The 16445-nt window shown below is 46.2% G+C and overlaps 1 protein-coding gene across 1 annotated transcript in view; it reads right to left on the bottom strand.

Moving 5' to 3' along the window:
• Window positions 1-7926: 7926 nt before the first annotated feature.
• The window catches only part of DNHD1 (dynein heavy chain domain 1), an 81228-nt gene continuing 72709 nt past the window's right edge, over window positions 7927-16445 (bottom strand). The window contains 11 exon segments of the mRNA XM_049891387.1: window positions 7927-8277; window positions 8459-9258; window positions 9441-9590; window positions 9761-9852; window positions 11048-11249; window positions 11331-11453; window positions 11665-11851; window positions 12060-13025; window positions 13155-13333; window positions 13530-13682; window positions 13932-14252. Of these exon segments, the coding sequence (XP_049747344.1) occupies window positions 7927-8277; window positions 8459-9258; window positions 9441-9590; window positions 9761-9852; window positions 11048-11249; window positions 11331-11453; window positions 11665-11851; window positions 12060-13025; window positions 13155-13333; window positions 13530-13682; window positions 13932-14252 (3524 nt within the window).

Below are 16445 nucleotides of genomic sequence, written 5' to 3'. Positions count from 1 at the left end.
GTTCTCAAACTTTAGAATCATCTGGAAAGCTTGTTATAATGCTAAGCCATCACCCTAGAGTTTGATTCAATAGATCTAGGATAGGGCCTGAGAAGTTCTTTTCTGGTGTTTTGATTTTCTCAGGGAAGCAGGAAGCAAATTCATCAGTTGAAAGTGAGAATGGAGGAGGAGTTAGAGGTTTGAGGAGAGGAGAATATAGTTTCTAAGAGAGCAGGAGAGGGGATGAATGGACTAGGGATATAGAGTTTTATGTGTTGATTTGTATCCCATAAAAAGATATGTTGATGTCCTAACCCCCAAACCTGTTGTCGTAGAGTTGATTCTAATTCTGACTCGTAGAGCTGCCCCATAGGGTTTCCAAGGCTGCAATCTTTATGGAAGCAGACTGCCACGTCTTTCTCCCATGGAGTCGCTGGTGGGTTCGAACCGCTGACCTTTCGGTTATCAGCTAAGCGCTTTAACCACCATGCCACCAAGTCCCCTTTCCTAACCCCCAGTACCTGTGAATGTGACCTTATTCAGAAACGAGCAGTTGTTGGGTGGAAAGGAGGTGAGGAGAGCAGAACATAGGATCATGACCCCCTGTCCTAGTGAAGGCTCCTTGACTTAAGTGGGTCAGAGCTGGAAGGGGAAACTATTTAAAACTAAGACAGGTGCAGATGTTTAATTATTACACAGAATTGAACATCCTGATTGTGTTTATGCCTTAAACTGACCATAGAGCTATCTATTAGCTAAGAATGTGCTGGAGCGTTCCTGCTTGCTAGAGGGTTTCTTTACGGCAGGGGAAGAGAACCCCTCATGAATAAAGTTTAGAAGTGTGGTGAGAGACAAAAGTAAAGTTGGGTTTGGATATCAAGCTACACCTTGTGCTGTTCATCCCTTTTAGAGGTCTCCAGGTAGACGATTATTGCTTCTGCAGCTATTGGTGCGCTTCAGCTTTTGTTCCTGTAATACAGTCCTCAGGGAACACAATTCAAAAAGAAACACCATGATCTTGGCAGAGATGCAGCTCAGCTTCAAACATGGAACCATTTATGTAATTGCACAAAGGCCTTTAGCTTTTCACAAACATCCACTAGTAATTACAGCCTTTCCTCCCCAGGTTGTCCTCCTTTCCAGGTGACTTCTCTGACCAGACACCTGGTTCTAGGATATTTGACTACTATAGTCCCCTGCTTACTGGTTTAATTGCTTCCATTCGTGCACCCAAAGCAATTGAGTTTCCACACAGGCAAGTGATCTTTTTAAAATCTAAATCAGATCATGTCACTCACTTCTCTGCTTAAAATCCTTCAATGGACTCTTATTGCTCTGAGAATAAAATACACCTCCTCACTTGTTGACTATCTCATTACCCTACATTCCGCATTTACAACAATAGTAAAAAATCTACTATCCGACTCTTTTGCACATTAATGATGCATGTCTGGCAGTAACGAATACTGAGGTGCTGGCTTTCATGGTTAAAGGTGTCAACTTGGCTGAACCATAATTCTCAGTGGTTTGGCAGTTATGTAAGGATGTAATCTGGGAGTTATGTAATGATCTGTATGTATTTTGTGATCTGATGTAGTCATCCATCATTTTCCCATAACACTGCTTTCACATAATGACCTTGTCTTTGGAACCTAACTAACCCTGTCAATAAGTGAGAACAGGGTGTACAGACTCCTCCTTACCAGGTCTTATGTGATCTTATCCAGGCCTCCCTCTCCAACTGCATCGTAATCTACTTCTTTCGTTTCTCACAAAACTCCAGCCACACAGGCTTTCTTTTAATTCCTCAAGCATTCCAAGCTTTTTTATGCTTCAGAGTCTTTACACATCTTCTATTCCATCTTTCTAGAATACTCACCTTGTTGAGTTTATTTTCATCTTCCAGATTTTCACATCAACATTTCCTTTTTTACTGTAGAAGAAACTGGCTAGATGCTCACCAAAATTTCCTTTTCCTGGGCACACCATTAAACTACATATCCTAGCTCCCTTGCATCTAGGCGGGGCAATGAGAGTAGTTCTCACTAATGGAAAGTGAGTAGAAGGCAGTTAAGGGTGGATGAGCCTTTTCCATATATTCCCACCCACATCCCTGCCTACTAGGGTGACCTGGAAGCACTTGTTTTGAAAGTGAAGGAGTCATAGCATAGAAGTTTGGATATTAAGCCACTACTTGGAGGAAAGCTGCCTGACCAACAATATCCACATTGGACTTTGAACAAGAAATAAACCTTTGTGTTAAGCTAGTGAGTTTCAGGGGTATTTGTTATAACATTTGGCACTACATACCCTGGCTAATAGTAAATAAAGAATAATAAAAATCCTCACAACCAGACCAGTAAGCAACATTATGATAAAAGAAGAAAATACTGTAGTAGTAAAGGATTTCATTTTACTTGTATCCACAATCAACGCCCATGGAAGCAGCAGTCAAGAAATCAAATGACACATTGCATTGGGCCAATCTACTGCAAAAGACCTCTTGAAGTGTTAAAAAGCAAAGATGTCACTTTAAGGACTAAGGTGCCCCTGACCCAAGCCATGGTGTTTTCAGTCGCCTCATGTGCATATAAAAGCTGGACAATGAATAAAGAAGACTGAAGAAGAATTGATGCCTTTGAATTATGGTGTTGGGGAAGACTATTGAATATACCATGGACTGCCAGAATAACAAGAAAATCTGTCTTGTAAGAAGTACAGCCAGAATGCTCATTTGAAGCAAGGATGGTGAGACTTCATCTCACAAAGTTTGGACATGTTGTCAAAAGGGACCAGTCCCTGGAGAAGGACATCATGCTTGGTAAAGTAGAGGGTCAGCAAAAAAGAGGAAGACCCTCAAAGAGATGAGTTGACACAGTGGCAGCAACAATGGGCTTAAGCATAACAACAACTGTGAGGATGACACAGGACAGAGCAGTGTTTCATTCTGTTGTACATAGGGTTGTTGTGAATGATGACTTGGTAGCACCTAACAATGACAACTGGCTAATTTGTCTTCTCTGGACATCCTGTCCACCTTACTCTTGATCACAAAACCTTTAAGCGTGTTTCAAACATTTAATTTTCTTGCCAGATGGTTGTCAACACTTCCCACCTACCCCACGAATTTGAATTGTAACTGTGGAAAAAAACTTGCATAAGGAAATTGTGATACTCATTTTATCAGCTAACATTTTGATTGTGACAAATCCCACTAAATCATTTGGGGAGAATTGATATAATACTGCATCTTCCAATTCCATGATCTATATGCTCCGTTTCTTTGATTGCTCTCAATAATGTTTCACAGATGTATGTGTAAAGGTCTTATACATCTTTTGTTATATTCTTAGGTATTTACTTTTTGGAAAAATGAATTGCAAATGGGGTCTTTTTCATTTTCTGCTTGCTGTACATTGAAAGACAACTAATATCTGTCTATTTACCATGGAGCACCAACCTTGCTAACCTCACTTACTAATCTTAATAATTTATCTGTAGATTCTTCTTGATTTTTACATACTCATATCTTCTCTGAATAATCACAATTTTACTTCTTCCTTTCCAATTCTATCTCATTTATTTCTTTTTCTGTCCTTACTCCACTGGCCCGGAGATACATTACTATGTTCAAGGGAAGTGGTGTTGGTTGATGTCCTTGTCTCATTCTCAAACTCAAAGGAATATCTTTCAGCATGTCATTATAAATATGATATTACCTGAAAGATTTTGGGGGAATACTCTCTGTCAGATTAATGGTGTGCTTTTCCATTTGCTATTATTTTTTACCATGAATTCAATTTTAAATTTTGTCAATTGCTTCTAAATAGAGAAGCCCTTATAATTTTTTTTCTTTATTCTGTCAATGTAGCAAATAACAGAATCATTTTCATATGTGAAATTAGCCTTGAGTTCTTGGAATAAAACCATCTTAGTTGATTATTATCTCTTTATATCTTACAGATGTCAGTTTGATAATATTTTGCAAAGAACTTTTGTATCTATGTTCATGAGTGAACATAAATGATATGCTATAAATCTTACTTTTCTTGTTCAACACAGTACTTCCATTCACATTGTTATGTGTGCCTATAGCTGTTTCCTCTTCTCCTAACGCTCTAATGACTTCCCATCTCACTCATAATGGAATGCAAAGTCCTTACAGTGGCCTACAAATCCCTGTGTTAATCTGGATTCCAGTTACCCCTCTGACCTTATCTAACACTCACCGCCTTCACTCACATCTCTCCAGTTGCACTGTCTCCCTTGCAATTGAACACTGTAGGGTGCTCACTGTACTTACTCTTCCATCTGCCTGGAATACTATTACCCCAGATATCTACATGGCTTGCCTTCTCATATCATTCAGGTCTCTGTTCAAATACCAACTCTCCAAAGAACTTACCACCTTTTTTATTGCATGTTTATATGATTATTGAGTATCTACACACACTATAGAATCCTTCAGTATTGCAACTTGAGGCTTGAATTTTTTCTTCAGTTCTTTCAGCTTGAGAAATGCCAAGTGTGTTCTTCCCTTTTGGTTTTCCAGCTCTTTGTACATGTCATTGTAATACTTTACTTTGTCTTTTCGAGTTGCCCTTTGAAATCTTCTGTTCAGTACTTTTACTTCATCATTTGTTCCATTTGCTTTAGCTGCTTGACATTCAAGAGCAAGTTTCGGAGTCTTCTCTGTCATGCATCTTGGTCTTTTCTTTCTTTCCTGTCTTTTCATGACCTCTTGCTTTCTTCATGTATGATGTCCTTGATGTCATTCCACAACTCATCTGGTCTTCGGTCATTAGTGTTCAACGTGTCAAATCTATTCTTGAGATGGTCTCTAAATTCAGGTGGGATTTTTTTTTATATTCAAGGTCTTATTTTGGCTCTTGTGGACTTGCTCTGATTTTCTTCAGTTTCAACTCGAACTTGCATATGAGCAATTGATGGTCTGTTCCACGGTCGGCCCCGGCCTTGTTCTGACTTGATTTGATTCCTGTTTGTTGAAGATCATTCAAAAATGGCTGCAGCAGTATATTGACAGGGAGCTGCCGGAAAATCAAGCCAGATTCAGAAGAGGACGTGGAACCAGGAATATCATTGCTGATGTCAGATGGATCCTGGCTGAAAGCAGAGAATACCAGAAAGATGTTTACCTGTGTTTTATTGACTATGCAAAGGCATTCCACTGTGTGGATCATAACAAATTATGTATACACTGCAAAGAACGGGAATTCCAGAACACTTTATTGTGTTCATGACGAACCTGTACCTAGATAAAAAGGTAGATGTTCAAACAGAACAAGGGGATACTGCGTGGTTTAAAGTCAGGAAAGGTGTGCATCAGGGTTGTATCCTTTCACCACACCTATTCTGTCTGTATGGTGAGCAAATCCAAGACATTGGATTATACAAAGAAGAACAGGGCATCAGGATTGGAGGAAGACTCATTAACAACCTGTGTTATACAGATGACACAACCTTCCTTGCTGAAAGTGAAGAGGACTTGAAGCACTTACTGATGAAGATCAAAGACTACAACCTTTAGTTTGGATTACACCTCAACATAAAGAAAACAAAAATTCTCACGACTGGACTAATAAGCAACATCATGATAAACAGGGACAAGTTTGAAGTTGTAAAGGATTTCATTTTACTTGGATCCACAATCAATACCCATGGAAGCGGCAGTCAAGAAATCAAAAGACGCATTGCATTGGGCAAATCTACTGCAAAAGACCTCTTTAAAGTATTGAAAAGCAACGATGTTACCTTGAAGACTAAGGTGCACCTGACCCAAGCCATGATGTTTTCAATCGCCTCCTATGCATATGAAAGCTGAATGATGAATAAAGAAGACCAAGGAAGAATTGATGCCTTTGAATTGTGGTGTTGGGGAAGAACACGGAACATACCATGGACTGTCAAAAGAATGAACAAATCTGTCTCGGAAGAAGTACAACCAGAATGCTCCTTAGAAGCAAGGATGTCGAGACTACATCTCACTTACTTTGCACATGTTGTCAGGAGGGATCAGTCCCTGGAGAAGGTCATCATGCTTGGTAAGGTAGAGGGTCAGCAAAAAAGAAGAAGACCCTCAATGAAACGGATTGACATAGTGGCTGCAACAATGGGCTTAACAGCTATTATGAGGATGGCACAGGACCGGGCAGTGTTTCGTTCTGTGGTACATAGGATCGCCGCTATGAATCAGAAGTGACTCGATGGCACCTAACAACAACCCACAACAACAACCCACACTAGAATGTAAATTCCAAGACAGCAGGGACTTGATCTGTTTCACTCAATGTTGTGTTCCTAGAATCTAGTACACACCTGGCACATACTAGGCATTCAATAAATAATTGAGGACTGAACTGCATGTGATGTCTGCTTAGTATTCCAAAGTGTGTAGTTAGAACATTTAACATATTCATTCCCCTAGATGCTATGATCTCAAGCATAGCAACGATTCTGAGGATGGCGCAGGAACGGGCAGTGTTTCGTTCTATTGTACATAGGGTCTCTGTGCCTCAGAACCAACTGGACAGCACCTAACAACAACATTCCCCCAGCTAAGGACATCTAAAAAGCCAAAACCAAACCCACAGCTGTCGAGTCGATTCTGACTCATAGCAACCCTATAGGACAGAGTAGAACTGCCACATAAAGTTTCCAAGGAGCACCTGGTGGATTTGAACTGCCAACCTTTTGGTCAGCAGCAATAGCTCTTAACCACTCTGCCACCTAGGTTGTCTTCAAATTCTTGCTACCACAAAAAATTCTGCAAAGAATTTTCTTACCAATGTTCCCTTACAGACGTAAATGTGAATCTTGGTACCTGATCCAAGTGAATTTATCAGCCCAATTATCCCACAATTAATTATAAAATCTGAACAATATATAAACCAAAAAACTGTTTCAAGGCACTGGAAAGTGACCAAAAGCAGGCAGACACCAGATGAGAATTCACCCTTGAAAGACCTCAACTTAACTTCAGTGGATAAGAATTGCGATTTGGTGACCTTGTGAAGGTGTTTCCCAACTCCACCCCACCCCAGCTCCAAAGGTAGAAAATCTCAGTTGGAATTGACTCCATGGCAATGATTTTTTTTTTTTTTTTACTGGCTCAAAGTAGCAGAGGACAGAGTTAAGGGCTGATAGAACAACTGGAAATTTGGGAGGGGAAATTCTGGAAGTGAGAGTGACCCTTATAGAGAAAATACACTTCAGTCATTAGAGAAATACCAAAATTCTAGAGGTTATCTCTCAGGAACCAAGGACAAAATGCAGATTCTTTGGCTAAACTAAATTCTTTACACCATAGCATCTGAACTATATAGACTGGTCCCTTCTAGCTACTCTCTAACACATCACCCTGTTTTATTTTCTTTATAGCACTTGAAAATAACGTTAACTTATTGCTTGTCTCCTTACCTTAAAACAGCTTCACTCGTTCCTGGTGAAACACCTGGCTCAGAGGGGTGTTCAATAAAGAATTGTTGAATCAACATAGGACCTTGTATCTTCTGTGTATGGCTTGGAGAATAGGGAAGGGATGACTCCCATTAGATAACTTTAAAAAAACATTTCGAGTTCTAATGCTCTCCCTACAAAAATCCCCCTTGTGGATTTAGCACAATGCTGAGACTACAGTAGAGAGTTGGACAAAGACTAAGGATCCTAGGTGTTGGTCAGCCTTCTCTTGGTTACATGGCAAACACCAGGCCCTCTCCCTTCCGTGTGCCCACTCTCCCGTCTCTCTAGTTGTAGGGCACACACCCTCTTCTGCCTCGTCTCCCATGTGGGTACCCTCCTCTTGCCTCAGTTGTGCCCACACTGGGCTCTCCCCTCAGTGCCCCACCTTCTAGGTGCACACACCCTGCTCTCCTTGCAAATCTCAGAAGCCTTTCATGGAATTAGTCCAAGTTTATTTTGGTTAAGGACTCAGGACAGGGGTGGGCTGCAGGCATGAACTCTCCGTTGGGCACAGATGGCGGGGCTGAGTTTCGTTGGCAGGGGCAGGTGCATCAGGATATTCCTGCCGTGCAGCCTGGTGATTCCAAGGGGCCCTTCCATGTACACAGGGCAGGAGTACACAGCCAGGCCACCTGTAGGCGGCAGGTCACTGGTGACCCGGGCCTGCACGCAGACGCTGACTGGAGGCAGAGGGCTGGGCTGGCTGGAGGGACTGTCCTGCACGGCTCCAGCTATCGGGTCCCACTCGGCGTTCAGCAGCTGCAGCCCGATTAGCAGCAACCCCATCTCTGGAACGGTGGGATTTGGGCCATTCTCCACCTGGGAGCGCCAGAGACTGGTCAGGCAAGGCTAGGAAGCTGGGGATCTTGGTGGAGCAGGGTAGGAGAACTGGGTGGGGTCACGGAGAGGCAAGATCAGGAAAAGGCGCAACGGGGTAACTGTAAGGTGGAGTCCAGGGCTCAGAGAAGCGGAATTAGAAATGAAAGGACTGCGCGAATACCCTTAGATGCAGAGGGCTGCTGTTCAGCTCCTGACGTTTATGCGGGCAGTGACTGGATCCAGAAACTTGATTACCAGGGAAATTCGGACTGCACGGATACTGGTCCAGAGCAGCCTCCCAACGCAGTGCCAGTAACAGGCGGCGCGGATGGCAAAAGGCTGACAGATGAAAGACGCGCTGTGGTACTTCGGTGCCAGGGCTCACGCTTAGGTAGCGGGTCAACAGCTGTCCACGGCGCGACAGCTGTCGCAGCCAGAGCCATGGCGGTTGCGGGCCGGCAGGCGCATGGAGTCGCCAAGGTGGGGGCAGGCAGCCAGTCCAGAGAGCATGGGCCACAGCGATACAGCGCTGGGAGGCGCACGGGGGCGCGCCCTTCAGCTGCTGTAACAGGCAGTCAAGGTCACGTTGCAGCATGCCTACCAGCTTGCTCAGTTCCAGGGCTTCGGTCTCTAGGAAGCACTCCAGAGGCCGCCGCACATCCGGCCCCAGCACTGCTCCTGGGCCGCCAAGCTGGCCTTGGTTAGTGTTCGAGGTCAGCAGAGCTTGCAATGACTCCAGTCTCCGCAAGGCCTGCACTAGGCGTTGCCGCAGCCGTCGTTCTGTCTGCCAGGCACCTCCGTGAACCCCAGGAACCCAAGTGGGTGAACTCTGCCGCAGCTCACTCAGGAGAGCACGACTTTGGCGTCGCAACAGCCAGGACTGGGGGCCCTCACTTAGTCCACAGGTCCGGGGTTCAGGTGGTGTGGGCAGTAGGTGCATCTGGGCCTTGCAGTCTGCCATAGCATCCAGCTCCCCTAGTTCTTGGGAGCAGAGGTGATGGGTGAGAGATGGGTGGACTCCCCCAGGCCGGATGGAAGGAGTAGGCCTTTGGGCCCTTTACCCCATCACTCCCACCTCATATACCTTTATTGGTACTTGTTGTCCACATACATTACACTGCACTCCTCCCCCACCCCAACACAGGTAACAGATGATGGCTTACCTGGGCTGGGCATCAGAGTGGCCAGTAGATGCTGGGGTGTTTGTGGGTAGGTCCAGTTGCCACTAGTAGGGCTCAGGCAGGCTTCAGTGAGGCTAATCAGGGCCACCCGGTCCTCCATGTCCCCCACAGGACCGCCATAGAAAACCGAAGCTGAGGATGAGGTCAGAAGCCCTTAATTCCAGTTCATTCCCTTCAGTTTTCTCCACCCCCAAACCAAGCTGTGAATTACATCCCAATCTCTCAGTACCCCATCCCCCACCTCTTTCCAGGCTATCCTGGGGGTTGATGTCTGGCTGCATGAGGGATGGCAAAAGTCTCACCAGCCAGCTCCTGCATGGCAGCACTGGGATTGCTGAGGCTGGCCCACAGCTGGCTCTGGATGTGAAGGACCTGGGTCAGGGTATCTTGATTCCTGGGGAAGAGAGCAGGAAGTAGAGTTTCCAATACCATCCATGTACCGAGGACTCTCCGGTCTTTACCTGCGCTTGCCAGCCATGAGGGCTCACCTAAAATACAACTTTATTTCAAACTGAAATCATTTTCCTCACAAAATCTGTTCTACCTCCTATCCCACTGATTGGTACTACCAGTCACCCAACTGCCCATGGCAGGTATCTGGAAGCCATCCTTGACTCCTCTCTCTTCCTCACTGACCTCACTCACCCCATATTTACTCTCTACCCTTACTGTAACTTGTTGTTAGTTGATTTGTTAGTTGCTTCTAATTGATTCTCACTTCTGGTGATCCCGTGTATGCAGAGCAGGACTGCTCTGTAGGGTTTCCAAGGCTGTGACCTCTTGAAAGCAGATCGTCAGGCCTCTCTTCCAAGATGCTTCTGGGTGGGTTCGAACTCCCAATCTTTGGCTACTAGTTGAGGGTTTAATCATTTGTGCCACCCAGGGTGCCCATATGACCAATACCACTATCTCTTCCCTTGGAGACTGCCACAGCCTCCTAAAACTCTGCTTGTATCCAGCCCTGACCACTATGGTCCATTCACACTACAGCCAGAGTGATCTTTACAACAGACAAATAGGATCACGTTTTTTCTCCTTAAAACCCTTCAGTGGCTTCCAGCTGTCCTCAGAATAAAATCAGACCCCTTGCCATGGCTAACAGGTCCTTTATGACCAGTTTTACCACTCCCTACTCATCCCTCGGAAACCCTGGTGGCATAGTGGTTAAGTGCTATGGCTGCTAACCAAGAGGTCAGCAGTTCGAATCTGCCAGGTGCTCCTTAGAAACTCTATGGAGCAGTTCTACTCTGTCCTATAGGGTCGCTATGAGTTGGAATCGACTCAACGGCAGTGGGTTTGGTGGACTCATCCCTCAGCATGTCCACTTCAGTCACCCCGAAGTCTTCTCCCTCCTGCTAAACTTAGTTCTCTCTACTCAGAAAAGCCCCGTCCCCACTGCCTCTGCTTTCAATACTAAATTCAAAGCAAGATCCCAAAGTCCTGGGAGAAGCCTTCCTTGACTTCCCCTTGCCCGTACACTTTGGAGCACCCCAGAGATTAATTTGTCTTACTCATCCCAGCACAGGGAAGATATTCAATATTTGCTGAGTGATAATCCACTGACTAGGTTAACTAACTGGCCTACTCACCAGCGCCCCCTGTGTGCCTGTAGCCTCATCCCATAGAGCTGACGGTGGAGCAGGAGGCCATGTAGGAGGAGCAGAGGCAGTGCCTGGGTTGTGGGTGGCATGCAGAGTCCCTGCTGGGCTAGCTCCACACTGTCAATCAAGACACGGCCCAGCTCCAGAGACTGGTCCCACAAAACAGGCATGGAGTGCTGAGTCAGCACAACTGGGGAGAATGGAAAGGACAGAGTCAGCATAGCACAGTTGCCCTCTTCAATATGAGAGCCTGTAGGGGGAGGCTCCTTACCTGGCAAGGAAGTGATAGCCTCTGCAGACACAGTAAGCCAAAGACGGAAATCCCTGTGGACAATGTTCACATTCCTGCTGGCGGGTTGAGCTAAAAGCAGTTCCAACTCCAAGTCTGAGACCACTAGGGATCAGACATTGGGCTGAGATCAGGCCTGGGGTTAGGGGTCAGACACAGGTCTGAGGATTAGGCTTGAGGCTGGGGGTCAGCAGTCAGACATAAAGCCAAAGGAACAGTTTTGGGGCTAGGGAATCAGCCATAGGGCCTGAGACTTCAACCTCAGGCTGAGTGGTAGGGTAGAGTCCCAGAAGCCATACCTAGGCAGCAGACCTACCGTTAGCTCCGTCAAACAGACCCAGCAAGGGCTGTAGCAGCTCTTTGGGCCAGTGGGGCATCAGATGACAGTTATCCAGCACCAGCCAGTGCCCCTTTTGCATAGCCTGGCATAGAATGCTTACCACTCCTGGGACCGGGTCCCAGGCTTCACTGCCCAGGGCTATCACCTGCAGATGTTTCTGCCCCTGGGAATCAACAGACAAATGGAAGAATGACTAAAACTGATTCTGGGATAACCAAGGGACCCAGAATAATGCCACAATGATCCCCAAAGACCCTGATTAATCAAAAAAAGGTCCATGAGAATTATTGTGGGGGGGGGCGGATCTGCACACTCCATCCCAGCCCATAGGAGCACTGGGTCACTCTGTGGTCAAAAGGCTAGGTCCAAACCTGTTCATGCTTGGCAGCTAGTTTCTGGATGACAGTCAGGGGATGCAGGGTGGCTGTAGGGTGGCCAGGCGGTGGCAACAAGATCAACATGGGTTGAGTAGCCTGACTGTGTTCGAAGGGCATGGTGGGGGCACCGAGTGTTTCATCCAGGGGCCGACCCAAGAGGCTGGTGGTGAAGTCTGCCAGGGCACCTGCCAGGCACTCAGGTCGCAGCACACGCCACAGGATCAGCTTCTGGAGGAGGCTGAGGGGATCAGGACCAGGACCAGGTGCAGGACCCAGCACTGTGGATGGCAGTGACAGGTAAGCCTGCCAAATTTTGGAGTGGCCTGCTAGGGATGCACGCAGGCCAGCAAATGGGGGCAGCATCTCTAACATCCCACATTCGTGCCAGGCCTTCAGCCCTAGCCAGGCTGGTCGGACCACACCTGCAATATGCTGGTTGTGGCCTGTGCTGGGAGATGCTGCCAGTCCAGGCCAGAGCGCCAGCCTCTCCAGTTCTGGTGCCTTTCTTGCTGCTTGCAGCAGAGCCAAAGCACCCAAGGCACCCACCAAGGGCACTCGAGTCAAGCCCAGTGCAGCCACAGTACTGCCCAGCAGCTGGCGGGTCAGCTGTGTTTTCATCTGCAGCAGATGGCTGGCCGTGTCCTCACCTGGCTGAGTCTCACGCTTCTTTATGTTGTCCAAAGCCTGCTTGGTGGCTGCCAAGCAGTTCTCTGGACTCAGACGGAAAAGTGGCAGGAGGTTCTGCAGCGGACTTAGGGCCCGTACTATGGCTATTCCATGTCGGACCACGCGCCGATAGGGTATCCACAACACCATCTCCTGCAGCCTCAGGTCTTCTTGCTCCTCACTCTGGGCACGTAGCTGACATAGCTCTGTCTGAGCCCTCACCATGTTCCGCAGGTACTTAGCTGGTTTCTGATTCTCTGAGTTCTGGCACAACAGCATCGTCAGCAGCTTCTCCTGCATAGTCACTCATTGTATGGTTCTGGCCCTTTCCCACAAAGTCCCCAGATGTCTACACTCATCCCCAGCGCTATACCTGGGCCCCTCCAATGCTCATTCCAACCCATAGACTAAGCCCTCAAGTACCTCAGCAGCCTCCATGGCTTTGCAAATATCCAGGGCTCTGCTCTTTAGTTCCTGCCAGCGGGTCTTGAGCTCGGGACGCTCTACACACAAAACTTCATCCAGCATCTGTTCTTCTAGTATGTCCGTGTTCAGGCCCAGATCTAGTACATTCAGCCCCTTCAGCAAGTCACAACCTAGCACTAGAGGTTACATAGGAGATGCTTAACCACTTCTCCTTGGCAGAGCTGGGGAGGGGTGGGGTGCACAGAGAGTCTGGTTCCCTACTGTGGTCCTACAGCTGCTCTAGGCCAGGGTGACTGAAGCCCTCTTAGGGCTGGTCCAGGGGACTTAGTGTGACCACAAAGCTGTCCGGGCAACCTGCCTGCTGGGCCTCACCTTTTCCCAAGGCGCTGAGGGGGAGAGTAGTGCTCAAATAGAGACAGAAGCCAGGCTGCACCTGGGGTGGGCTCAGCTGCTCCCGCTGCAGCAGCCATTGCAGTTCTTGGCACCCTAGGCCTAGCTCCATGTTGGTCAGTAGCACGGGCAAGCCTGTGAGGGAGAGAGACAAGGACATCCTCCCCACCATGCCAGCACCCAACACCCCCCCACTATGTACAAAGTCTGGCTGTAACCGGCTCCCCACTGGCTGATAGGAGGGTCCCCTCAGGACTCTTCAGCATAGTTAGTGTCTGGGATGAAGGATGGGAGCTGAGGATAAGATTGGGGTATGAGAGGCCTGTGAGGTCACAGAATCTGGGAGGACAAAGAGGGACATGGTAGGTGGGGACCAGTTCTCACCATTGGCAGCTGCCTCCTGAAGCTGATGACCGAGCTCTGGGTCAGCACCTGAGAGCACTGTAAGGTGGAGAAGAGGTGGAGACTGAGTCTCAGAGGCTGGCTTTGACTCCTTATTCTCTGTCTCTTTCTCTGTTTCCTCTTGTTCTTTCTCTTCTTCCTTTTTCTCCTTCTCTTCCTCCTTTTTTTCTTCTTCATTTTCCTTTTCCTCTGCCTTCTGCTCTTCTGTCTTGTCCTTAGTCTCACTGCTGTCCTCACTATTGTCATCTTTTGCTTCTGTGTCTTCTTTACACACTCTCTCTTGTTTGCTCATAAGGCCATTCTCTGTGGCAGAAAGGTGCAGAGGAGCTGTTCTCAGGGGACAAATGAGGCCCCTAGGGAGCACTGTTCACCCAAGAACTCAATCTTATGAGGAAAGATTCACAAGACACCTTAGAAAAGTTACTTAAATTCTCTATGACTCAATTACCTTACTTGTAAAATGGGGCTGATACTAGTGACTACCCCATAGGGTTGCTGTGGAGATTAAATAATACATATAAAGCACTAGACAGGTACCTAGCAAGCACTCAAAAAATGCTGGGGGGAAAAAAAACCCAAAAAAACCATTGCAGTCAAGTTGAGTCTGACTCATAGTGACCCTACAGGACAGTAGAACTACCCCATAGGGACAGCTGGTGGACTTGAACTGCCAACCTTTTTGTTAGCAGCCATAGCTCTTAGCCACTGTGCCGCCAGGGCTCTCAATAAGTATTAGCAATCATTATTATTACTCTAACATCCCAGGGATGGGTTCTAGTCATTCCTGAACACAGCTCCATTTCTGTCCTTTCTGTAGGTAGAAGAGCCAATGAATTTCCTTTTTTTTTTTTTTTGCCTAAGATAATTCCATCAGTAGCAACTAAAAGAGCCCTCACTAATAAAGAAATCAGTGCTAGAAAGTAGTGAGTCATAAGCGAAAGGTAAAAAACTTTATGATTAGTCAAGTCATGGATGGTGTGGCAGACATAGATGGTTGGCTAACTACAGCTGTTCCCAACCCCCTTTCTCCATTGCCTTTTGTACTTCAGAAGCCGGAAAGGATAAATTCTTATTTTTCCTAGATTCCCTAGCAGGTGGGCATTGCCAGGTCTACAGTTCTGGTGTCTTGTTTTCTATTACTGCATAAAAAATCACCACAAACTTAGTGGCTTAAAACAACACCCAGGGTTCACTGGGTTAAAATCAAGTTATCAGCTGGAGCTTCAGTTCTCATCTGGGGCTCAGGGTCCTCTTCCAGGATTAGTGGTTGTTGGCAGAATTCATTTTCTTCTCACACTTTCTCTGTAGAGCCCTCCACCTTCAATGGCACATCAAATCCTTCTTGTGCTTTGGTTACCCTTTTCCCACTTTTCTCTGCTTTTAAGGGCTCATGTGATGACGCTGGGCCCACCTAGGTAATCCAGAGCTCTATATTAGCTCTACGATAACTCTATATTCAGGTCACCTGATTAGTAGCCTTAATTACATCCACAAAGCCTCTTTTGCTATGTAATGTAACATAACCTTGGGAGTAACATGAGATGACACAGATAGGTTATAGGGGCCAAAATTCTACCTACTATATTTGCCTCTCAGACTTCTGGAAGTTCTTTTATTTTCCTGACAAAAGGGACAGAAATGGCTGGCACTAACTCTGACATGCTGCTTGGAGGTGTAGCAGCCATCCTGCAACCATGACATGTGTATTAGTTTTCTGGGCTGCCATAACAACTTACCATAAACTTGGTGGCTTTAAACAACAGAAATTTATTCTGTCACAGTTCTGGAGGCTAGAAGTTTGAAATCAAGGTGTCGCGGGGCCTCAGTCCCTCCAAAAACTCTAGGGGAGAATCTTTCCTTGCCTCTTCCAGCTTCTAGTGGTTCTAAGCATTCCTTGGTTTATGACTGCATAACTCCAATCTCTGCCACCATCTTCACATTGCTGTCTCTTCCCTGTTACTGTGTCTTCTCTTCTGTCTCTTATAAGGACATTTTTCATTGGATTTAGGGCCCACCCAGATTAATCTAGAATGACCTCTGTTATGGATTGAATTGTGTCCCCCAAAAATATGTGTTTTAAGTCAATCTCTTTCAAGATACAGAAGGAGCAGATTAAGCAAGCAGAAGCAAAGATGAGGGAAGTTAAATGCCACACAACATGAAGATCACCAAGGAACCATGGAATAAGACCTTACCCCAGAGCTGACGGAGAGATGAAGCCTTCCCCTAGAGCTGGTGCCCTGAATTCAGACTTCCAGCCTGCTAAACTATGAGAAAATAAATTTCTGCTTGTTAAAGCCACCCACTTATGGTATTTCTGTTGTAGCCACACTAGATAAGTAAGACAATATCATTTCAAGGTCCTTAATTATATCTGCAAAGACCATTTTGCCAAATAAGGTCACATTCACAGGTTCTAGGGGATAGAATATGAACATACCTTTTCTGAGGATGCTATTCAACCTACTATAATGTGATAAGCCAATATGATTGTAG

This window comes from Elephas maximus, chromosome 7 (genome assembly GCF_024166365.1).
Source record: "Elephas maximus indicus isolate mEleMax1 chromosome 7, mEleMax1 primary haplotype, whole genome shotgun sequence".
Taxonomy (NCBI): domain Eukaryota; kingdom Metazoa; phylum Chordata; class Mammalia; order Proboscidea; family Elephantidae; genus Elephas; species Elephas maximus.
Note: the sequence above shows the minus strand (reverse complement) of the source record. Positions and strands in the feature narration are given on the sequence as shown.